General features: G+C 41.1%; 1 protein-coding gene and 1 long non-coding RNA gene across 7 annotated transcripts in view; one reads left to right on the forward strand and one right to left on the reverse strand.

Moving 5' to 3' along the window:
* Positions 1-22,261, forward strand: part of WLS (Wnt ligand secretion mediator) — a 134,806-nt gene extending 112,545 nt beyond the window's left edge. The window contains exon 12 of the mRNA XM_038001483.2: positions 21,977-22,261. Within this exon, the coding sequence (XP_037857411.1) occupies positions 21,977-22,098 (122 nt within the window). The 3' untranslated portion in view covers positions 22,099-22,261. The remainder of the gene's footprint in view (positions 1-21,976) is intronic.
* Positions 1-25,180, reverse strand: part of LOC103224646 (uncharacterized) — a 292,391-nt gene that overhangs the window by 1,857 nt on the left and 265,354 nt on the right. For 2 of the 6 annotated variants that reach the window (XR_012089633.1, XR_012089635.1), the window contains exons 2-5: positions 20,940-21,003; positions 19,959-20,035; positions 14,352-14,411; positions 4,071-4,255 (exon numbers count right to left, since the gene is read on the reverse strand). This is a non-coding gene — a long non-coding RNA (uncharacterized lncRNA). The remainder of the gene's footprint in view (positions 1-4,070; positions 4,256-14,351; positions 14,412-19,958; positions 20,036-20,939; positions 21,004-25,180) is intronic. The other 4 variants (XR_012089632.1, XR_012089631.1, XR_012089634.1 and 1 more) reach the window with 3 other exon arrangements.

Consider the following 25,180-nt stretch of genomic DNA (forward strand, 5'->3'; position numbering starts at 1 on the left):
GAATGTTGTGAGATGTAACTCTCACTAGAACCAAATGACCTTATTGGGAGATGTTAGTCCGACCTTAAAAACAAGCTCTTCACTTCCATGAATGGCAAGTGTCTGCCCTCTTCAGGCCAAATCGAGAATGTCATCTATCACTGAGCAAATCCTCAGAACCCAAGTCAGACCTTGGATTATATAGCTTTTCAGTAAGTTCTGGTCCTGGCTCTGTCTCTAACTCTTGCTCTGGGACCCTCACGGAAGCTACCCGCCTCCTCTGCCTCACCTGAATGAGATGATTGATGAAGTTCTCAGCAGCCCTGATTCTAAGCCTCATAAGGGAGAGTAGGTGTTCATGGCATCCTATAGCAATGGTAGACGCCTGAGGCAGATCTGCGGTGAGCCATGTGCTGGCATCGCAGGGGTGGTTTATTAATCTCATTTATTATTTGGACAGCCCCTGCATATAACTTACATCCTTGCCTCTTCTGAGGCTCTAAGCTCCCCAAGGTGGCTCCTGTATCCAGAAACCCTTTGGCCTTCCCTCCCAGTTAAGCAAGATCTCTCTTCAACTCAGGGATGCTGAGAGATTGAAAGTGAATGACACACAGAAACAGCCCAGACAGGAGTTCTTTCTATAGCACTGTGCTTGGCTAACTTTCTTTACACGGAGTGGGCAGGATTTTTAAAACAGCATTTGTGCCTTTTAGCCTGGGCTCCTCCTAAAAGCAAACTCTGGGACAAGGATTTGTGTGCAAGTAGCTGGCTTGAAAGGGGATTCCAGGAAGCACTGAGGTGGCATGGAGAAGTGAGGCTGAGAAGAAGGGAATGCAAGGAACAGCCACCAAGGGGCACTGCCAGGGGCTCTGCCAAGTTGTGAGGAACACGCTGCAGAGTTGTCCCCTGGGGCAGAGGAAGCTGTGAGAGAGAGCCACTCACTCCCATGCTTTGTAGGTAGAGGGCCACCCCCAGGCTCTTAGCTACTTGGAACTAGGGCCAGCTTGAGGAATATGGGTGAGGCACCCATCACCTCTGCTACATTGTTTTTAATCTAGTCTCAAAAACAGAATGGTCCTATTGCAGAAACTCTGCAAAAATACATGAAAGAGTAAGGAAAAACATGTAAACGTTTTACAATTACTCTATCCAGAGAAATACTGTTAAAATGTCAGTATGTTCTTACACAAGTTTTTTCATGTATATGCAGATTTATATAAATTAAGATTGTATTAGACATAGAAAATAAATTTCTGGACAGTTATATAACCTGCCCTTTTCACAATATATCTAGGAAATCTTTCTATGTTATTATGTTGTCTGCTATAACATGATTTTAATGACTTTACTATTATAGTCTCTAATAAGGATGGTTCATAATTTTTACTGGACATTTCAGTGGTTTGCAAAGTTTGACTATCACAATATATGTTGAAATGAGCATCCTTGGGTATAAATCTTTTTTGTACATCACTGATTATTGCCTAGTATCAATCCCTAAGAGCTACTGGGTTAAAGATCAATTATTCATTCAATATGTTGAACATCTAATTTGGGGCCAGGTGCTACTTTTTTTTTTTTTTTTTTTTTCCTGAGACGGAGTTTCGCTCTGTCACCCAGGCTGGAGTGCAGTGGCGCAACCTAGGCTAACCACAACCTCCACCTCCTGGGTTCAAGTGATTCTCCTGCTTCAGCCTCCTGAGTAGTTGGGAGGCATCTGCCTGGGATTACAGGCATCTGCCACCATGCCCAGCTAATTTTTTGTTTTTAGTAGAGATGGGGTTTCACCATGTTGGCCAGGCTGGTCTCGAACTCCTGACCTTGTGATTTGCCCACCTCAGCCTCCCAAAGTGCTGGGATTACAGGCATGAGCCACTGTGCCCAGCCGGGCCAGGTGCTATTCTAAGCATTTGGGCAGATCAGTAAACAATGTCCCTATCATCGTAAAGTGTATTGATGTGGTAAAGGAAGGCAGGAGGGAGGAGGTAATAGGTAGTACAGTGATAGCAATGAAGGCTACACAGAAAAGCATTTATCATGGACACCTGTAAGCATAGAGAGCCCTCCAGAAGTGTGCCAACAGCAGAATGAGAGAGCCTGTGGCCCTTCATCCTCACTGACACTATGTAAGTTTGAAATTTGCAACTTCAAGATGCAGAAGTTGAATTTTACATTTACTTCACTACCAGTAACAGTGAGCATGTTTCATGTGCCTATGACTTGATATTTTTAGGTTGTCAGTTCAGATTCTTTACCATTTTCTTGAGAGTCTGATTTAGTATATTTGTCCTTTGCCTGTTACATGGGTGGCTCAACTTTTCTCCATTTGTCACTAGCTTTTATTTTGATTTGGATGTTTACCAGGATATAGAGCTTTTTAATTTCTATGTAGTCAACCTGTACTTTTTTTTTTATAGTTTCTAGTTTTGCTTTCATGCTTAAAGAAATATCCCCTAAGATAACAGGTCACCCATATTTTTTCTAGTTTTAAAAATTCCCCTTTCTAGTTTTTTTTAAAAACTCATCAGTTCATATAGAATTTGTTTCCCAGCTGGAAGATCAATTAAACATTTTTTCCAGACGGTTATCCTAGCATGATTTTTTGGATCATAATTGAGAAGGAAAGGATCTAGCAAGCTGGGAGATCATGTCACTGGGCGACCCCCGGAGCAGTGGTGAGGCTTGGGTGTCGGAGCCATCCCCATCCACACGTGGTGCCAGAAGGCTCCAACAAGACCCAGAAGCTCCCCAAGAACTCATCTCCGACTGCCAGTGAGGGTCCTGTCTGTGACAAAGAAATGTGCCATCGGGGGAAGATGAGCTTTCACTGCAGCACAGAGGAAACACGAGAGCTGCAGGCAGGGGCTCAGTGAGCCGAGGAAGAAGTCAGTGGCAGTGGCCGCCTGGCCAGGGTCCCCTGGAGCTCCCAGGGAGCTGCCCTCCAAAGCAGTCTGCTCCTCTGTACCACAGTGCAGAGGAAAGGTGTCTGGGGCCAGAAGCTGATGGCTGTATTGACTGGATGACAAACAGGGACCTCATGAGCCTCCTGTTGGCAAAAGAGAACGTGTGTGATGAGGCTGTATAATGGACAGCAGAAGGCCTTGGCTGGGACTCTGATGTTACCCATAATTGCTGTGTGTTCTTGGCCAAGCTATAGTACCTCGCTGGGTCTAGAGTTATCAAATTACATGTTTTTTAAAAAAAAATTACACTAGGTTTAGCAGCATTCATTGGTTGGGAAGAATACTGTGTAAGGATCCACTCTAGATGTCATGGTTTGCAGTACAAGCTGCAGTTGTACAGATCAAGTTTGGGAGTGTGTACAATATACTAGCTTGATGCAGAGGAGTGAGTGTAGGGGCAGTGGGAAATATGATTAGAGAAAACGGAGAAAGGAGGAAAAGCAGGGATAGTGGAAGGGAGGGAGGAAGGAAGGAAATTGAAAATAAATTGAGAAGAAATGGAACCAAGATTTTTTGTGAGTTGAATGCCTGATAATCATTCTAACCTACACAAAGGTAAGTGGGAGGGGTCAGGACCAGTCGTACAGGTGCATGGCAACCTTTTATTTCCCTAACTGACTCAGGACGGACAGTTCTGTTAGCCTTGAAAATTAAAACCACCCTTGCCCACAATTAATCAGTCACAGCTATTTGCTGCCCTCTGCTGGCCAAGATGAATAGCTGCATTGCAAAAGAGTTTTATCTTGAAAGAAATAGATTCACCCACCCAACAACTGTTTATAGAGCACCTATTAAGTACCAGGCACTGTTCTAACACAGATCAGTAACCAACATAGACAAAGACTCCTGCCTTCATGAGGCTTAACAGCAACAATAATAATATCTAGCATGTAGAATCCTTGTTACAGACGTGCCAGGTAGGATTTTAATCACTTGATATTGATCAGCTTCTTTAATCCTTAAGTGAATCCTATGCGGTAGGTGCAGTTGCTGCGCCTGTCACCAGTGAGTTCTGATAGATGCATTGCCCTTCCTGCCCAAAATTTTGTATAGATGGAGCCATTATTAGAAAAGCAAAAACACTGGTCTTCTGGCTCAGCCACTGTGTGACTGTGAGCCTGGCCTTACCCCGTGTGGTTGTCAGAGGAGTCATCCATCCCTGTCCTCTTCCTCCCTCCCTGATGCTGGCCCTGGGACAGGAGGGTCAAGGAAGCCAAAGAAGGCCTGAATCTCCAAGCTGCTGTTCCTGGTCCCTGTTGTAAGGTCCTGTGAACCCTGCTTCTCCAGCTCAGCGTTAATGGGCAGGGAGCAACCTGGAAGTTAATGAAGAAATGAGGGACTTCCCTGTTAGGGTGAGTGCTCTGGGACAAAGGGACAACCTACAGCAGGAAGACTTTGGGACAGCTGCAGGGGAGAGCTGGCAGCTCCCAACCAGGAGGTGCAGAGCTTGCTGACCTCCAGGGTGAGCCATACAAAAAATGCCAGCGACTGCTGCCAGGAGGGAGATGGTGGAAGAGAGCAGCAAGGGAGTCCTTGGAATTGTTTAGAAGCCCTTGATTGCTATTTGTTAATTTAAAAAAAAAAAAAAAAAAGCCTAACTTCATACAAAAATTTTAACTTTATAAGGAGAGAAAAACATATTTTAAAGTTTCATTTGAAACTGCCTTCAGAAATTTGTTTTTAAAAAACAAATTTAAAACAGTATTCCCCCCTCATAACAAATGTCCAAGCAACAACAAGAGTAATAGCTGCTCTTTACAAAGCACTGATAATGTGCCAGCACCTCACAGCAGTCACAGGATATAGGTACTTTCATTTATACCAATTACCAATGAGCATGCTGGAGCTCAGAGAGGTTGAGTGACTTGCCCTGTGTCACACAGCCGGCACTCAAGGCTGTGCCCGACTGACTTCATTATCACCACCCTATACTTTGTCTCAAAGGGAGGGAATCTTAAACTGTGTGAATTGGCTCTAGGCTCCAGGGACTGCCTAGTGAATAATGGCAAATTCCTAGTGTCATCCCAAGAAGCAGGGGCAATTTATTCTTGGGTTTGTCTGACCACACAGTAGAGGTTCCAGCTTCATTACTGGGGTTCTAGGCATGTGTGTTGGTGCAATTTGGAAGCAACAGATCTTTGTGTCCCTGAGAGAGGGAGGGTGAAGCCACCTCTAGCATGATCTGGATTTGCCATCCTGGAGCAGCCATAACCCCAAGGAGCCCCAGAGGGACCTCCTGAAAAGTGGTCACTGCGTTGAAACCCAAGGTGCAGCCCGGGTGTGGTGGGGTGGGGGGTGTATCACTATTTTCAAAGACGGAGACCCAGGGAAAGAGGCCTGCCACAGGCCACACAGTGGCTATAGACCAGCATTGTGAGAAGATCCCAGGCCTTACAATCCAAGCTTACTCCTACCTGCAGTCCAGCACTGCGCTGAGCCTTCTGACTGCCCCAGAGCAAACCAAGTATCCCCCTCCCAGGCCCACCACTGAGGTCACTCCAGCCTGTACCTGCCCAATTAGGGTTGCTTCACACCTACGTGGCACCCCCAAAGGGGCTTCTGTGTTCTTGCTTTACCCTATTCCAGAAGGAATAAGCCCATGGTGTGATAACCGGAAGTTTTGCTAAGGCACAAATTTGAATTTTGCCCACTTCTGGGATGGGGCTCTGAGCAAGTCCCTCAGCCTTGGGGGGCTGGCTAGGGGGATAAAGGGGACCAGTGGCCAGTCCATCATCTGGTCAGTTTAGTCTGCACCAGTCGTTGCCTGTCACCTAGGTCTCAGAAGTCACATTCAGCATGAAAGGGATCAAAACGAGAAGCCAGCTCTGTGCCACAATTTCTTCACCCTCAGAAATGAGGATTATACCACTTAGCATTGCTGTAGGGAACATATGAATTAGGACATGCTTGGCATATAATAAGTTTTAAAAAGTTATCTAGCATTGTCTTTGCTGTCATCATCCTCATAGATTCTTGACACCTGTGGAATATATCTAGCCCATGACTTTCTTGAATCCCCCAAATGACAAATAAAGAATTTTTATATTGGCTCCTAAATTTCTCCAAATGACACATTTCAGCTATAGAATCCAGTGTTTTCTGTATATATCCTCCTTATGCCACAAGTTAACCAGTAGTTGGCAGTCTCCGAGTCCCCTCTATCTTTCCAGCCCTCCGATCCTCACCCTATCCCAAGCTGAGACCTTGGCCCAGAGCCCCAGCCTGGCAGTAGGCATGATTCAGATTTGTTCCGCAGCAAAACTGCCAGTTATCACCCCATGGGCTTGCTCCATCTGCAGTCATTAAAGACAAGAAAGTTGAATCTGTGGATGCCAGAGGGTCCACTATAGGTTTCTCAAGGTGTGTTTCACAGGATGCTGGTTCTGTTGAGCGACTGCAGTCAGGGGTTTGTTGTTGAGCCATCAAATACATTTGGGGAGCATTGGGTTTTTAAGCACATTTCTTTCTGAGGAGGTCTCAGTCTTTAACATGCCACCTTTCTGAATCTGAGGCATGGGATGTGCTCTTTCTCAAATGCATTTTATCATTCTGCTCCGTTTCACTGCTGGTGGGATTTGGTGTCTTGTAGCAAGGCTTTTCAAGCCTTTCCCTGCACACACTTCCCCTGGGATCGTATTATAAAGTGCAGTTTCTTACTCGGAAGGTCTTGGGAAGGGCCTGAGATGATACATTTCTAAAATGCTCCCTGGAGGTGCCGATGCGGCCGCTCCACACACCAGACTTGAACAGTGAGGCTTGGGGCAGTATTTCTAAGAGATGTGTCTGCCAAGACTGCTACCCAAGGGGCTCCCGTGCCATCCCTTTTACAGCCCTAACACCTGCCAAAGTGCTTGGACCATATGAAAAACAGAGTTGGCCAGAAGCTGGAGTGGAGGCTCATAAGGGTGGAATTTCTGTCTGTTTTGTTCCCAGGTATATTTCCAGAAACTAGAACTGTGCCTGGAACACAGAGTGGCTCAGTAATTACCTGGGGAATGAGTACATTACTAGGGTCATTCAGCAGAGAGATGCCCTTTTCCAGGCATCTTCTGAAACATTCACTGTTATGAGTGGTGGTGGATTTGAGTCCAGGACTTCTGCAAACTCACCAAAGGCTTTTAAAACCATCCAAAGCATCTCTTTCTCAAACTCCTAAATCTGACTCAACAACCTATCTACAAGGCCTCTACCTATAAGGATATGGATGTTTTTACAGCCAGGCAAGGTTGGGTGACTCAGGATATGAGTAAACCCAGAGCTTCAGTCAATATGGTCTCAGAGTGACAGATGGAGAGAGAAGGCTTCCTGTGGTGGGACTAAGGAGCATGGGCCTCAGGCTGACCAGTGTCCCCAGAATGAAGCACTTTCTTTAAGATGGGGCCAAAGTATTCCAAGCCAAGTTCATGGGCACCTAACTAAATGAGGTGCATGGATTCGGCCTCAACCTTGTTCTGATGCTCTCACTGCCAACCTAGGCAGGGAGCCAAATTCCTTGCTCTTTAACAGTTTGTTTGTTTGTCTGTTTGCTTTGATCCAAGAGGACAGGAAGAGAAGATATTTGTTTCCATGGTAATTGCTTGGAATGAGTCCTAAGTAAAAGAGCCTGAAGGGCAAGTCTTCTCATTAGGTTTCCACCTTCAAGGAACTTAAAATCTTCTTAAGAATCAAGGTTCTCAATACATGAACTGTGCAGTCAGTGACTAATGGGAGGTACAAGGACACTTTTCAGTAACTCCTGAGTGGGGGCAATTGAGAGGGCTTCCCAGAGGACTGAAAATGAGCCAAGTCTTGAAATAGTTGGATAAAAGGTGAGGGGAAGGGAAGAGTATGAGGGTGTGGAGATGCAACTTCACAAGCATTATTTGGGAGGCAATGACTAAAGTAGCCTGTTTAGCAGAGTCTGGGGCGCAGTGAGTAGAAAAGCAATTTGGAACCGGAGTATACACAGCACTGAATGTCAGGCCATGGAGGCTGGACACCTAGGCCCATTCTTTAGAACTAGAGCCTGAGAAGTAGGTGGGACCCACACATTTTGCTTTTGGGTTCAGGCAACCACGGGGAGACAGCCTCCTGAATGAAGCCAAGAGTAGACTGCTGAATTGGTAGAGAATGGGAGGGTCCAGCTAGCAGGTACTGTTGTACAGCTAGTGCACTGCACAAGAGCACCTGGCCAGGAGAGCAGCAAGTAAGGACAGAAATACAGTTCTCACTCCTCTCATCAATCTACACACCCTAGCATGGGCTGCCTTTTCCCAGAGGGACTTCTCTGTCCACAGAGACATCTGCACAGGCTGGTGCTGACCCAGTTGGCTCAAGCCACAGCCAGAGAATGTTTTCTCCTTGTGGCCAAGGCATTTTCTAGAGCAATGAATACTGTACATTCCCAGAATGTCCCAAGGAGGGCACTGCTTAGCTTTGAACAGAACGATAAAGCACTGCATGCACGGTTCTGAGAACGCAGTTAGTACAAGAGCAAGCCAGTTTTCTGCTCCTGCTGGCTGTCAGAACAAGGGAGCAAATGGTTTGAAATAGTATACTTCAATTGAATTCAACTAAATCTTCCGGCAAGGTAGGGTCAGCCCCCCAAGCAGGACATGCACAAGAACAGAGCATCTCATCTGCAGCCCTAAAGATCCTAATGTTTGGACAGCAATCATCTGACCTGTGGGTTTGGGTGGAGACCTGCATGCTTCATACATTATCCAAATGTTTCCCAACCTACCAGCAAACATCATGTATATGTAGAGAGATGTAGAGGGCTCGTTCAAAGGACTGTTAGAGATGATGCTTCTCAATAGGGGCACACTGGCATTTAGGGTGCAATTGTCTCACACACTGGAGGATGTTTAGCCAGCAGGGTCCCCCAGTCCTTGTGACAACCAAAAAAATCCCTCCTCCATGTTTAAATGCTCCATTGGAAAGGTTGAATCCAAATGAGAACTGAGCCGCCCCTCTCTTTACAGAAAAGACAACAGGCCCAGTGATTTGTCCAGGGCCACAAGGCTGGGGAAGAAAAAAACAAGAATTAGCACCCAGGTTGCCCACTTCTTAACACTTGTCACCAGCTTCCCCACCAGTGTGGTCCTTCTTTCTCCCAGCCTTGGTTATTCTCTAGGTTTCTGCATTGAAACCACAGAACATACTAGAACCAAGTGATGTAGGTTCATCTATGGTCCCCAAAGGCTTATATAAAGCTGTCCTAGCTCAGGCTACTATAACAAAAATACTATAGACAAAGTGGCTTAAACAACAGACATTTACTCCCTATAGTTCAGAAGGCTGGAAGTCTTAAGACCATGATCAAGATTAATCTAGACATGAATTCCTTATATTTTCATTTATGTTAATTTTTGATGATATTTGTGTAGTTGATTTACCAATGTTTTCTTTTTAATGGGTACTTTTTGTGTCTTAAAAAATATTCTTTAAATAAATTCCAAGATTATAAAAATATTCTAAATTTCTTCAAAAAGTTTTAAGCCTTTGCCTTCCATATTTAAGATTTTGTTCCATCAAAAATTAATTTTTGTATATAAGAGAATAAGGAGCTTCTTTAATTTTTTTCTAAGTGGATAACTAATGCTCTGAGCACCATTTATTGAATAAGCCACTCATGATCTATAACAATATCCTTTATCAAGCAAATATATATACACATACATATACATACACAAACATATATATACACATACATATATACACACATATATATATATATATAGAGAGAGAGAGAGAGAGACAGAGAGAGAGAGACAGATTTTTGGGGGTTTCTTAGTCTGTTCCATTGACTAATTTGATTATCCTTACCTCAAAACCATACTGTTTTAATTACTTTAGCTTTTTAATAAGGCTTGCAATATAGAAAAGCACATTCCTTCATCCTGCTTGTCCTCAGAATGTCTTGGCTCTTCTTGGACATTCGATTTTTTATTTAATGCAATAATAATGTCACTGAAATTATTGAGACTTTTATTTTCTTTGCAGAAAAATTTTAGACTACTATTTTATTTAATGATTATAAGGCTATTTAGGTTGTCTATTTATTCTTCAATTGGTTTCACAAGTTATATTTTTCTGGGCATTTTAAATTGTTTCCAATGTATAGACAAAGTAGTGTAGATGATTCTTACTATCTCTTTTGACACTTAAAGTATTTTTTAAACTTAATTTTAAATTAAATTTTAAAAAAATCTTTTTAAAATTTAATTTTGCCTATCTGTAGATCTGTTCCTTTGTTCATACATATTTATACCTTCACTTTTCTCAATCTTACTAATCTATTTTTAACAGTCTTTTTAAAGAACTTTTGATTTGGTAGTTCTTCTCTATTTTTTCTTTAATTTCTATTATACTAATTTATGCTCCTTACTGTATTATATTCCTTTTTTTTACTTTTTGTGTTGTGTTTCAATGCAAATTCAGTTGATTCAATGATTTCCCCACCATCAATTTAGGATTTGGTTTTCTTAGTTCTGATAACTCTGTTATCAATTCTTCATTTATATTCCATTTTCCAGAAGTTTGTTGCAGGTGTCTCATCTCATATTTTGCCCATCCTTGTGGGTTTATATGACTGTTTAAAATCCCTTTGCTGTTGTTTTAATAAGTTTGGGGAAGGGAGTAAAATTAGCTGTATGTGTTCAATATATTATCTTTATTTGGAACTTATATGATTATTGATCCTTCTTTCTTATTTATCTTTTTTTTTCTTGTGCTACATTCTGTTTAATTTCTTCAACTCTATTTTCTACTTTACTAATTCCTTCTTCTGCTTTTCAATAATAACCTTTTTCATTTCTACAAGTTATGTTTAAGTCTTTTTCAAATCTACCATTTCACTTTTTATAGCCTAGCATTGCATGCTTATTTCTATGACTTCATATTTTTTGAATGAATTTTAAAATAATTATTATACATTTCAAATATTATCATTCTAATATTTAAAGTTCTTAGAGGTAGAAGTCTGGCATACCTCATCTCTTCTACCTCTTGCTTATAGTGGTTTGCTTTCTTGTGTGTTTCATTATATTTCATTGATCATATATTATTGAGTGCTCATATATTATTGCTTAATCCATGGAAATCTAAGGACCCAAGTTGAGGAAGCTTTTCTCTCGAGAGGAGATTTGTTTTTGTTGAGAGCCGGGGGGTTACCCACCTATAAGAACTTTAGCTCACTGCTGGGATCCCAGGCTTAATCTCTCCATCTTGTTAGCTGGCTTTTGATTGCAGTTTTAACGTCAGCATTTGCCGGCAGGGCAATCCTGCCTTTCACCTATACTTAGCACTTAATTGCGTTCACGTCATTTTTGGGAGTGAAGGTGGTAGTGCAAAAGTAGTATATAACTTCTTGCAAGCCCAGGAATAAAATTAAAAGTATGCTTTGTCATGTTGTCTTTGTTTTATAGCACTAAACATTTCATAATGTTTCATTCCTCATAGTACCAGAAGTGCTCTTCAATACTTTCATATTGAATTCTTCTAACATGGGCCCCTCCAGTCATTACCATTTCTTTCCCTAATATATATATATATATATATATATATATATATATATATATATTTGGCCTTTTTCTGAGTCCATGGTATCTTTAGTGTGCCAATTTTCCCCATGATGAGAAAAGCTCTCAATTTTTTAATGTTCTTTGACTTCTGTTTTACTTTCCGCAGAGAATAAACTTATAGCCTTGAGCTGTACATTATAGTTGCCACTAGCTCCATGTGGCTATTAAATTAAAATTAATTAAAACTAAGTAGAATTAAAAATTCAGTTATCAGAGGAAAAAGTCTCAAAAGAAGAATCCAGGTGATTCCGTTCACCATTTGATGAATTCCTTTAAGGCCAGTGAACGACTCTTTAAGTTCATTGCCCACCTCAGTCCAGTCACCCACAGTGGAGTGGGAAGGGGTCATCCGGTATAGATGCCCACTGGGGGCTGGGTGGCTGGAGTGGGTACACTGCCTTAGAGGTGGGAGGGACACAGTGGTAGGCATTTTTAATATCCTCCATGACTACATTTGGATTTTAGGACCATCCTTGACATAAACGTTATTCCTGTTTTGGATCTCTTTTAAGAGATGAAGAGACTGAAAATCTGAGAAATGAAATGAGCTACCCAAAGCTACACAGATACCAAGTAGAAAAGACAGGATTCCTTTTCCAATAAGCTGGGATTATTCAAATTTCAAATGAATTGAGACCAGGCATCCAGAGTTCCAGTTTTCCCTGTTCTAACATATAGGATGATGCTCCCACAAGCCACTACGACATGAGATTCCTGCCCCACCCACAGTACAGAGCTATAGTCAGGAACAGTGAGAGAATGGATGGGAAAGAGCTCTGGAATGCACAAACACTGTACACATATAAGGATTGTGGTCCCCATTTTAAAGACTAATAAAAGACCCATTGACTCAAGACTGTGAGCAGGCTATCATGAGCTTTTTGGCCTCAGAATTGTCCCTAGCTGGTGATTCATCTTATCTCCTGGAGAGCTGGGTTTGGAAGGCTCTGGAGCTGGCCTTCTGCCACACTGGGGAGTGTGCTTCTCTTCTGCACTGTATCCACCTCAGAGCCTGAGATGTGTCCTGCAGACCTGGGTCTGAATCCCTATGCTGCTGCTTCCACCGTTGTGCGCATGATGGGGTAGATTATCCATGTGTCTCATTTCCCTTCTGTGTAACATGTGGGTAATAAAAAAAATAGCCCCTGCCTTACAGGTTTGCCATGAGGATCAAATGCAATAAAGCATGTAAAACGTAGGAAAGTGCCTGGCATATGAGAGATTCACAGTAAATGGAAGATAATGTTTTTTTCCCTTTCTCTCTCAGAGTGAGGTACAGTTAAAAGGTACTTTTACGTGTATTTCCTCAGTTAATCTCCTGTGCTATCCTGCCAGGTAAATATTGTTATTCTCATATTGCAGATGAGGATACTGAGGCACACAGAGATTGAGCTGACTGGCTTAAATTAAGGTCACATGGTTAGTAAGTGGCAGAGTTGGGACTTGAAGCAATGTCTTCTCATTGCAGACCCTAATTTCTTGTCACTCATCTATCCTCTTACCCTCCAGCTGTTAAACATCCTTTTGCTCTCTGACAATAAAAAACCATTCTGAGGAAAAGATAAATTGCCACATTGTGTTAATAGAAAAAAAAAATCTAGCTATTCAACAATGGAGGATAGTTCAACAATGGTACAGCCATAAAATACAGTATTAGGCAGCAACTAAAAATTATATACAAAAGGATATATTTAAGACAATGAAGATTATTCACAATGTAGTAATTTAAAACAGCTGACTAAAATATATATAATTTTGTCTTATTTTCATAAACAAATGGAAAGCACTGACATATTAATCAATACCAACATAATAATAATAACTTAAATAGTATGAGTGAGGATTATTTTGATCATTTTCTTTATGCTAATCTGTATTTTCTAACTTTAAGAGCTTTTAAATTTAAAAGCAGAAAACATTGGAATATACACATTTAAATGTATACCTTGCTGAAACCAATTTAAAGTCTATTTAGTTCTTTTAAGGGAATTTCCCTTGATAGGATCCAAAGCACATTGTTTTATAATGGGGTCCGTATTTGCTCTGAGGAGCTGACCTTGTGTTGCAGGACATTAAGCATCTCTGGTCCTGGATACTTTATACCAGTAGCCTCTATACACACACACACACACACACACACACACACACACAAACATTGTGACAAACACATGCACACATGTTTCCAGGTGTCCCTTGGGTGGGGAAGTGGGAGGCAGCCAGTGTATGCATGAGAAGCACTCAGCTGCCTACACTGAAATATCTGCCACTATTGAACGGTGAGCAGCAGGTACCTAGATTCGCAAGGAACACGTTTCTGGAATGGAATTTTGATTGCTTTGCCTTCAATAACAGTATACTTTCCCAGCTGTTGCTCTGTGGGGGTCCCAGACCTGAGGAACACTGGTCTGGTGTCGTATCTCTTGCCCAGAGATGCTGTCTTTATCCTCCAAACTTCCCTTAGGAACAGTCAAGCTGCAGAGGTCACACACACTGGGGAATTCTGAGGACACTATCACCCAGGCCCACGAGGGCTCCCTTAGGCCTCCCTCAGGCCTCCCTCACTGTACCCTCTGCCCAGCCAGCCTCGGCATCTCCCCAGGAGCACTCACTGCTAACTCCCCTCCTGGCCATTGCGTCCAGCTGCCTTGCACTATCATTTATTTCTTTATGAATGGCTCTAAGTGCCTTTTAATAAACCACTCCAGAGTGTATATATTATGGATGTATCTACGTCTTAAATACAGAGCATTGCTATGGGAGTTACTGTTAGTTGTTTTTGGCTGTGATTCTTCCTAGTCCTAACTCCACACCAAGGAATTCTGGAATTTCAGAGCCATGTACTTACTTGGTTTTTCATAGTAAGACTTTGATTGCAGTGACCAACGTTAAGTTTTAAGTCATTATCCTGAAAGAAAATAGAAAAGTGATTATGTATCACCATCCTTTCTCCTTTCTGATCTCTCATACCCTCCCACCAATCCCGTGCCGGAGCCAAGGTCATTCCTTTTTCTTTCCTCCTGACATGTCTCTGTCCACTCATCTGGCGTTAGGTGTACAGTACTGACATGTTTTCCCTGGATGCAGCCCCAGAATCCAGTCCTGTCTTTCCGCCCCTTATTTCTAGCAGGTCATGCATGTTCTGGCTCTCTGAATGTGAGGCCAAAATCACTAACACCCCTCACCTTCCAAGAAATACGTCTTTTGTGTATTTCCCAGTTTTACGTGGTAGGTAGTTTCTTAGTAAACCTTGAGCAGAGTTCAGAGAGAAAATCAAGATGCCTTTTTCATTTGGGCTTTGGACTTCCTGGAAAGCCAAGGACTTTCTAACAGTGATTTCCGCCTTTGCTTCATAGTTTGGAATTTTCTTTTTTTTTTTTTTTTTTTTTTTTTTTGAGACGGAGTCTCGCTCTGTCGCCCAGGCTGGAGTGCAGTGGCCGGATCTCTGCTCACTGCAAGCTCCGCCTCCCGGGTTTACGCCAGTCTCCTGCCTCAGCCTCCCGAGTAGCTGGGACTACAGGCGCCCGCCACCTCGCCCGGCTAGTTTTTTGTATTTTTTTTTAGTAGAGACGGGGTTTCACCGGGTTAGCCAGGATGGTCTCGATCTCCTGACCTCGTGATCCGCCCGTCTCGGCCTCCCAAAGTGCTGGGATTACAGGCTTGAGCCACCGCGCCCGGCCTGGAATTTTCAAAGTTGCTACTTAAAACCATTTCCTTCTTTCTGGATTCTTTTTCTACAGTGAGGTACACCTTGGTTATGGCTTTGTGGCATATAAAACTAGACTTTCCATTAAGAGTGACTGAACTGAATGAAATTTAGCAAATTGTGTCTATTTTTATAAATATCTGCTTTAAAACAAGTAAGTAGCATAAAAACCAGTAGTACTAAACAATGCAAAAGGGCTGTGTAAAGTATAAGCACTCAGGTTAGATGTCTTTTTCCAAAGTCTCGCATTGTTACCTCTCACAAGGGCAGTATACTATTAGATAAACTAATTATGCCGCTTCAACAGATCAGAGAAAGCAACACTACCTGGCTCCTTCCTCCAACTTTTCTGGCAATAAATTAGAAAAGAGAGAATAGACATTAATAAAGGGTCTATTAAACAGACATCTAACCTCATTAAACATGCTGGTCTGGATAAATTAGAGCTGAAGAGAATGGGATCATGTAGATCTATCAACTAGGCACAGGCAGTGACCACCTAAGACTTCACAGAGCAGGACAGGTAACAAAGAACCAGAGACAGGAGGTTGCAATCCCCGCAATCCTAAATTTTATTTTATTGAAACATGGGTCTTGCTTTTTTGCCCAGGTTGTAGTGCAGAGGCATGATCATGGCTACCTGCATCCTCGGCCTCCCAGGTTCAAGCCATCCTCGCACCTCAGCCTCCTGAGTAGCTGGGGCTACAGGCATGTACCACCACACCTGGCTATTTTTTTTTATTATTATTTTTAGTAGAGATGAGGTCTCCCTATGTTTCCCTGGCTGGTCTTGATCAAACTGTTGGGCTGAAGAGATCCTCCTACCTCAGCATCCCAAAGTGCTGGGATTATAGGTGCAAGCCATTGCACCGGCCGGCAATCCTGAATTTTAAAATACAGAAGTTTGTAAGTTTGTAAGTTTGTAAGTTTGTAAGTTAACAAACTTGACAGCAAAAGCAGGCAAGGAGCTAGGAGGGATCCTGGACACCCATAGTCCCAATAGAGCTGGGCTTAGGGATCATATGATATTGCACCTACAAAGGAGAAATACCTTCCAAGTTTTCACTGATTGTAGAGCTCAACATGAGTCATCAGTGGGATTGCAGCTGCTCAGACCAAATGTGATATTCAGCTGCGTTAATGGAACTATTATGTTTCCAAAAGAGAGCACAATGACCTCCCTGGACTTTGCGTAACTAGCTAAGTCTAAAATACTGAGTCATCTCCACCGATAATGGTAGTGATGATTCTCAGAACCATTTTGTATAAAGAGTTTCATGTGACATTTCTCCTGAGCAACAGGTTCTGCACTTAGATTTTGCTTTTTTTTTTTAATCACAAACACTGCAGGGCCCTGAGAGACAGACGCTGTGCACTTTATTCTTAATCAAACACTACATCAAGGAATGTTCAGTTTTTTCCCTACTGCTTCTCTACTGTGCCTCAAGGTGGGACTCAACTGTCTGGACAGTTCTGGGCCCTTGAGCCAGTGTGGCTTGCTGGGTGTGGGCCCTGTGACAGAGGTAGGGCATGTCTTATGAAGAAACCTCTGTGAGCTCTGCCAGTCAGCCAAGTCAAGGAGGAAAAGTGCCCCCCTGTCCCAAGCACCCTATTTTTCAGTTCAATTTAAGGCAGATTTTCTAACAATCAGGGTTGTTTAAAAACAAAATGAGCTGCTCTGGGAAGGAGCAAGTTCTTCGTTTTTGGCAGTGCCCAAGCAGCGTGTGGGTGACCCACTGAATACTGCTGTGGATTAAGGAAAGGCTTGGCAGGGATGATGCTGAGCGTGCCTCCAAACCTGACTCTGTGCTCCTATGCTTAGACCACCCCGGTCTCTTCTGATGATAAGAGTGCCCAAATACCTCGCTTCTCCTCATTTGGAGTTACTAGCCCCCTACAAACTACAATTATAGGATTCTGAATCCATTTTAAAGTAAAATGGATTATTTATCCTCTTATCTCTCTCCATCACCACTAGTACAGCCTCCAATCACTCAGCTCTGACCACTTGAATCCATAAGAAGAGAAAGACTGTATTATTTTGTCTTTCTAGTGTTCCTGGTCCATTAGAAGGACGCTGCAGTACTCCCTCTTTAATCCCTTTAGCTTTTTGGCAAAGCATCGGGAAAAAACACCTTATGAGGAATGTGAACAGATCACAAGGGGAGCCAACCTGTGATTGTTCTTCCTCACTCACCTGCTTCCCAGTCAGCTCAGTCCAAATCCTTTTGAAGCAAGCGTATGAGTTGCTGCTAATTTAGGGCAATTACAGGATTTACAGATTAAACAGATCCCCACTGGTTTCCCTAGCAACCATCTTTGAATCACAGGATGAGATAAAACTATTGTTCTAGTTAATGGAGTCTGATGTTAAGAGAAGTCCAGCCATGTAATTCACAGAGGTATGCACCCTGGTGGGAAAAGAAAGAGTGCTAGGCAGGGAGGCAGCAGACCTCCATGCAGGTTCCAGTCCTCTGGGGTCAGATCCAGAACAGGAACATATCTCCAGACACTGGTGACAGTGCCCCCAGCAAAAAAAAAAAAAAAAAAAAACGGGGGGTTCAGAGCACTGCCGGGGAAGAAAGATGCAGATGTTTCTAAATGAGTGAAAACATTAGCCACAGAACAATCGAAGGCAAGGGGACTACTTAGACAAAGCCAAGACACGATGAGGTCAGGTGCAGGGCCCACTCCTCCAGCTGCCAGACCAGGCAATCAAGCCACCTTGGGCAATGCACATTATTATGTGACCAGACCTGGGTGGGCTCTGGGAAGGTCAGCTGGCAAGATGGGCATATGAGTTTTGGCTTTTTACCTGCATAAGATGCTTGGGTTACATTTCAAAGCCCATTCCAAGCTCTTCAAGTAGAGCTTCTCTGATTCTGAACAAATTGAGAAATAGTCGTATTTCAGCAAATACAGATGAATACAGCACCTTTATTGGTTGTTGAGTAGGAGCCCTGAAAGTGGACCTGCAACCAGATGACCTTCAAAATGATACAACCCCAGCTGGGTCTGGACCTGCACGCGAGGAGAATTGAGTGTGTGGTGCAGAAACATGGAGGTCAGATGCATGCCTCAAATCGATGAATTCTGGAGACCAAGAAGAGAGACATCAACCTCCAGATCCTGGGCTGGGATTCAACTGTTCCTCCCATAGGAAAGCAGAAGCAATGAAAAAGGTGTCTCAACCTGTGCACAGTCAGCCGAAACAAGAGAGCCCACTGTTTAGGACCCTTCTCCAACCTCCCTAAGAAGAGAAGTCATTCTTTCCCTTGGGGGGAAGTAAAAGAGGGAGGGGAAGGAAATAATTTCCCAATTCCCTAGAGGACAGAGTCCTGTTATACGCTGGGAAGAATAATGTTTCCTCTAACACAGGGAGGAGTGTGTTGAATGGAATACCAAAGATATGTGGCTGGCCCATAGTAGATACTCCTTACTTGCCCTTGCTTCCCAGAAAACACAAGTCTAATCACCTACACCTCTGTGTGCAGAGAGTCTGCAGAACCCAGCAGCCATAACAAAGGCATTTACTACCACCTACACACATATAGTTCAAAGTCCCTTGGAAAATTAAAATCAACAGTAAGATATTGGATTTCCCATAACAGCTAAGTACAATGAATATATTAAGTTATCGAATTTTTAAGGGCATATTTTTTGTTTCCCAGTATTTCTTGCTGTAACTATGAAGTTTTATCATTTTCCTTGTTAAAGGAAGAGAAAATGTGTTTGTAAGCATGTATTTTGCAAAGCCCGTTGCAGCCAGTCTTTCTGAACTTTCACCATGGGGAGATTCACCCCCGATTCATGAAGTTTCTAGATTTCTTGTGCAGTATCTCAGAGTTCCTCATTTAATAGTCAGCATCTTAATCATACCAAACCCTGTCTTGTATTACATTATGGACAGTGAACATATACATATTTGTTTAAGGGTCATAGAGGGAAGACAACACTCTCAGGAACACACTAGAGTGAGTGGTTGAATTGGATTCAGCCCTGCAACCCTTCTGTCTTTGTGATGCTTCATGTGCTCCTAGGGGAACTGAGCTTCAGGTTCTTTCTCTCCAGACATTCCCATTCCCCTCTACAAGGTAACTGAGTTCCTGGAGTAAGAAGACACCAAGAAAGCCTTTCTGGGGTGGCCTCATTTCTTCAAAGAGCAAAGGAAAAATATTTCTCTTCTGATAGGTTGCTGATGCCTGTAATAATAATAATAGCAAATATGATGAACATTTATTGGCCCCTGACTCACTGCCAGGCATGGTGCTAGGTGCTTTGTATTATTTCATTTCTTCTTCACAACAACCCGTGAGGCATTGATTATCATCATTCCCATGTTACTGTTAACTGAAGAATCACAAGGTTCAGAAACTTGGAGAGGAGAACTTTATTTCTTACAAAGGGTTACAGCCTGCAGGGTGGCCATCCTGGTAGGCTGGGAAGCATAGCCTCCAGCAGAGACCAAAAGCTGGCACTTCAAGGGAGAGAGGCGTAAAGCAGGAATTTATGCTGAACTGTTTGGCCAAGTATACACATTCAACAGGTTACAGGGGGCAGTAAATATTTAGGAAGTGAGGAATGCTTGCATACATAGTAAGCAAACATGCATGTTGCATGTGTCCCATGTTCACTGTGGGGTGGAGACTTACCAGTGCTTGTTTAACTGCTAGAGTGAAAGAAAACACCTTATGGCAGTTAGAACATAGTTTATTCCTTAAGAGTAAGGGCGTGTGACTTAATTCTTACCTGGCACAGCCTTAAGTGCTGTTTATAATATGGTATCTTATTGCCACAAAGAGTCCATTCCGTCAGCCTTATGATCTCTGTTTTGACATTACAGAAGAGAAAAATGAGGTTTGGAGACTCTCAAGTAACTTTGTGAACAGTCTCACAACTGGAACGTGGTGAGACTTTTGCCAGTTTAGACAATTCAATTTTAAATTCTAAATTTAAAACCTTTGCCCCCCACCTACCCATTCCCCCTCCTCTTCAAATTTGAAGATTTATTATATTTAAGGGAACTCTATTATGTGTTTGCATATTCCTTGAGGGTTTGAGTTGAGGGGTCATTCATTCACACCTGATTTATTCTTTGCTCTCTGTCCTTAGGAAGAAATGAGAGTTTGGGGTGTTATAGAACAGTTGGGAGAAAGTGGAATTTTGGAACCTGTGGACACTCTGGGAAGGAAAGACAATAGGCTGCTTCTCTGCACCCCTCCCCAGGCCAGCTCCAGGCTGACATATCGGAAAGAGCAGCAGAAAGGAGCCAGAGGACCAGGATCCTCAACTAACTTGTGGATCCTCAACTAATATGTGAGCTTGGCCCCTAGACTTTCAGTCTCTGGCTGCAGTTTCCTGCACTGTAACACAAACAGATTAGAATTGATGAATGTCAAGTTTCCTCTGAGTTTTCAGTCTAGGTAATTCAATTCTGCATCTACTAGAGAAACTGCTGGGAAAAACTGTTTTCTCTGAGAACTTTTCCTGCTTATTTGGCAAATGTTTATATAGTGTTTACAAGTAACTACTGTATACTCTCCTAAGAAGTTTATGTACACCAACTTATCTAATCCTCACAATAGACCTATGTGGTATTGTAGGTAGTGATATTATCCTGTTATAGGTGACAGCACAGAAGCATGTGGTGATTTGCTCAAGGTCCCACAGTTTGTAAAAGTGAAGCCAAGTTGAACGTACGTAGTCTGGGTCCAGAGTCCACGTCCTTACCTTGATATTATAGTCAGTCCTCTGTATCCACAGGTTCCGCACCCAACCATGGATTGAAAATATTCTAAAAAATTAAAAATAACAACAATAAAAGTGACATAAATGAAAAAATAAAGTATAACAACTATTTCCATAGCATTTATATTATATTAGGTATTACAGGTAATCTAGAGATTATTTAAAGTATATGGGAGGAGGTGCATAGGTTACATGCAAATACTATGCCATTTTACATAAGGGACTTGAGTATCTGCGGAGTTTGGTATCCACAAAGGTCCTACAGCCAATTTCCTACAGGTACTGAAGGATGACTAGAGTTTGTTTTTAATCTTGTCAACATAGAATTGTGTGTCTGATCAAGTATTCCTCTTTAAGTTGACAACCCAGTTACTTCTCAACTTTATTGCGTATACAAGCCCTGTGAGTGTGTCTTTTAGATACTAGGCTCAGGTTTCAGCTTTATTCTGCCTGTCTGTTTTTCTTTCATTCTTCACCCTACCAGGTCTTTTTCCTGTCTATGAGTATATCTCTTTGCAGTTCACCCAAACATCCTTTTTGGAAGATGATAAGACATTTAAAAAAATAATAAAAACAAATTTAAAGATGATTCAACGATACAAGTTGGGAATCCTCCTAAGTGGCTTGCTGTATCCCCCAGTGCCTGTGCTGGGCTTTCACAGAATTTGGGAGAGAAAGTGGGGATGAGGGCAGCAGTTCTATCTTAAGATGAACTAGATGCACGTTCTTAACAAGGATGGCAGTGCTGCTCGGGAGGTGTTGGAAAATTGGTTGAATGTGGAGGAATTGATTTTCACAATAATTGGGGGAGGAGATGCTATTGAGATTTACTGGGCAAGGGAGAAATCTGCAAATGTCCCACAATGAAGGAGACAGTCCTAAACAAATTTCAAACACTCCACTAGAAATTTATGTAGGTAAAAATTTTTATAGTTACCTGAGCCTTGGTCCTAAACTCCATGTTACATATTTTTTTAAAGGATATTTTGCATGGTTTTAAAATATACTGAATTTTCCAGGAATGCAACTCCCATGTAAATCGAGGGAAGATTGTGCTTTGTTTGTTTCGGAACTTTATCAAGAATTGTTCAGCACTATGAAATATTCCTTCATCAATGACAACGCAGCTTCTGGTATTTGAGTCAACAGGCAACACACGTTTATCAGCTTTTCATTTGCAGTTGTCACAGTCACATTGATTGTACTTGTATACGCACACAAATATGCTCATTTAGCCTTTATCTAAAAATGTTAAATACAAGCAAAAAGTGTCAACAATAAATATGCTTTGAGTATTGTCTTAATTCTCTTATATCCATGTTAACTCAATGTAAGTAGAAGAAAACATCGGCCAACTTTATCCTGTCTCTAGTGTAGTCATGCCCGAACCTTTCCAGGTTGAAAAACATATCTTGTTACAAATTACTTTTTATTTATTTATCCTCCATGTAACAGGATACTGTATTGTTTTCTAAATCTTTAGATTATCTATAATTTTTTTCAGGATAGAAAAAGGAATATTGCAAATATATGTATTTAAAATGGCAGTGTTGCATCTGATAGGTTGAGAACCACTAGCTAAGCCTTCAAAGGTGCATGTTCCCAGCACATGTAATGGCCTTCTTCAACTGTATGATTCCCAGCTTAATACAGCCATTTCAGAAGTACTAAGGCAGTGCAGAATTGTGGCGCCAAGATCAGAAAGAAAATCTCCAAAAAATTTGGACCATAGTAGATATAAGCTAAAAATTAATTTTTACAAAGGTAACTGTAAAATACCCATATGCTTGGAAGTTTTAAAACTACTTGCAAATTTCAAAAACCCCTCACAATTAGTTTTTTAAAATAGTTGAAACTAATTGAATGTAAACATTGATAATATAAAAACTTGTGGGATATAGCTAAACCATACTTAGAATAAAATTTACAGCCTGAAATGCATGTAATAAAAGAAGGTTGAAATCAACGGTTTAAGTATACCACCCAAGATTTTAGAAGAGGAAAGGCAAATTAAATAAAAAAGACAGGAGAGGGAGGTAAAAAATTAAAACAGAAAAAAAATAATGAAACATAATACAATAAAGAGAATCAGTAGGCCAAAAGTTTGTTCGTTAAAAAGTACAATAAGATTGATAAACTGGCAAGACTGATCGAGAAAAAGAAAATAAACCAAAAGCAAGAGCCAGAGCAAGCGAGCAAGACAGCAAGAGCAAATTACCCATTATCAAAAATAAAAAGGGTCGGGCACAGTGGTTCGCACCAGTAATCCCAACACTTTGAGAGGCCAAAACAGAAGGATCACTTGAACTCAGGAGTTTGAGACCAGGCTGAGTAAAATAATGAGATCTCATTTCTACACAAAATAAAATAAATATCCAGGTATGGTGGTGTAAACTTGTAGTCCCAACTACTCAGGAGGCTGAGGTGGGAGGATTGCTTGAGCCTGAGAAGTCGAGGCTGCTGTGAGCTCTGGTTGCACCACTACACTCCAGCCTGGGCAACAGAGTGAGACCCCGTCTCAATAAATACATAAATAAATAAAAAGGGGGATATCATCACAGACTACAAAATTTCATCACAGATGCTACAAAGTTAATATGAGGATAACATAAACAATTTTATGCCAATAAACTTGAATTTTTACCTGTTATGGAGAAATTTCTTAAAAAGCACAACTTACTAACATTGATACAAGAAGAAATAGAATACATGAATAATCTATGAATATTTTTAAAATTTTATATTCAATTCTGTTCCCACAAAGAAAAGTTGGGCTTCACTGGTAAATTTTACCAAACATATGAGAAAGAAATAGAACAATTACACAGAGTATTCTAGAGAATAGGGAAAAAGGGGAAATTTTCCAATTTGTTTTATAAAGTTCTATAATTTTGGCACCATCAACTTGATACCAAAGAAATTACAGTCAATATTACTTACAAACATAGATGCAAATATTCTAAAAGAAATATTAGCAAACTCAATACAACAATATATAAAAGGTACAGTTGATCTAAACAAAGTTGGATAATTTCTAGAAATGCAAGACTAGTTTACCATTGGAAAAGTTAGGCAGGGTAATTCACTGTATTAACACCAGCATAAAAACTGCTGACATCTCAATAGGTTAAAAAATATTTAATTAAATTCAACATCTATTCATGAAAAAAGACTAAGAACTAAGAAAGGAAGACAATTTCTTTAATTTCATCAGGGCCATGTAAAAAGCCAGCATCATAATAAATGGTGAAATGTTGAATGCTTTCTCTCTGAGACTAGGAACAAGACAAGACACCACTTCTTCACGGTATTCTAATGGAAATCTTAGTAATTACAACAATAACAGAAATTAAACCAAGGGTATAAGGAATAGAAAGAGAAAACTATGATTGTTTGCAAATGTTATTTGTATGTGCAAAGGAAATCCATAATAATTACAATTAAAGTATCATAAATAATAAGTGAGCTTTGCAAGGTTGCCAGATGCAAGGTCAAGATATGAAATCAATACTAGCATTAAAAATTAGAAAATAAAAATTTAAGCCGGATATCATTTCACGGTAGCAACAAAACTACCAAATACTTTTGAATAAATCTAACAAAATATGTACAAAACCTCTGCACAAAAAATAACATATTTTGAGAGAAATTACTGAAGACCTACATAAATAGAGAAATACCCCATCTTGGAAGAATGAAGAAAACTCTATGAATCATAAACTCCATTATATGCAATCTCCATTAAAATCACAGCAGTGTTTTTTAATAAAAAATTCTGAGCAGCTTCTAAAATATATATGGAAATACAAAGGACTGTAAATAGCCTAAAGCCTAAGGACTTAATCCATTAGATATCAACACTTATAGGTAATTAAACTACAGTAATTAAGACGGTGTGATATTGATGTAAGGGTAGAAAAATAGACTACAGAAGAGAGTTTTCAAACAGATCCACACATACTTGGACATTCAATCTTGCAAGCTAGCACTGTAGAGCAATAGAGAAAGGATCATTCAGTAAATAGTGCTCAGTCTATTGAGTAACTGTTTGGGGAGAAAAAGAGAAACTTGATGATTATGTCACACCACACATAAAAATCAATTCTCAGTGCGTGATAGCTCTAAATGTAAAGGGTAAAATAATAAAGCTTCTATAAGATAAAATAAATAAAGAACATATCTTTATAATGTGAGGCTACAGAAAAAATTTATTAAATGACACA

Source organism: Chlorocebus sabaeus, chromosome 20, assembly GCF_047675955.1.
Source record: "Chlorocebus sabaeus isolate Y175 chromosome 20, mChlSab1.0.hap1, whole genome shotgun sequence".
NCBI lineage: Eukaryota > Metazoa > Chordata > Mammalia > Primates > Cercopithecidae > Chlorocebus > Chlorocebus sabaeus.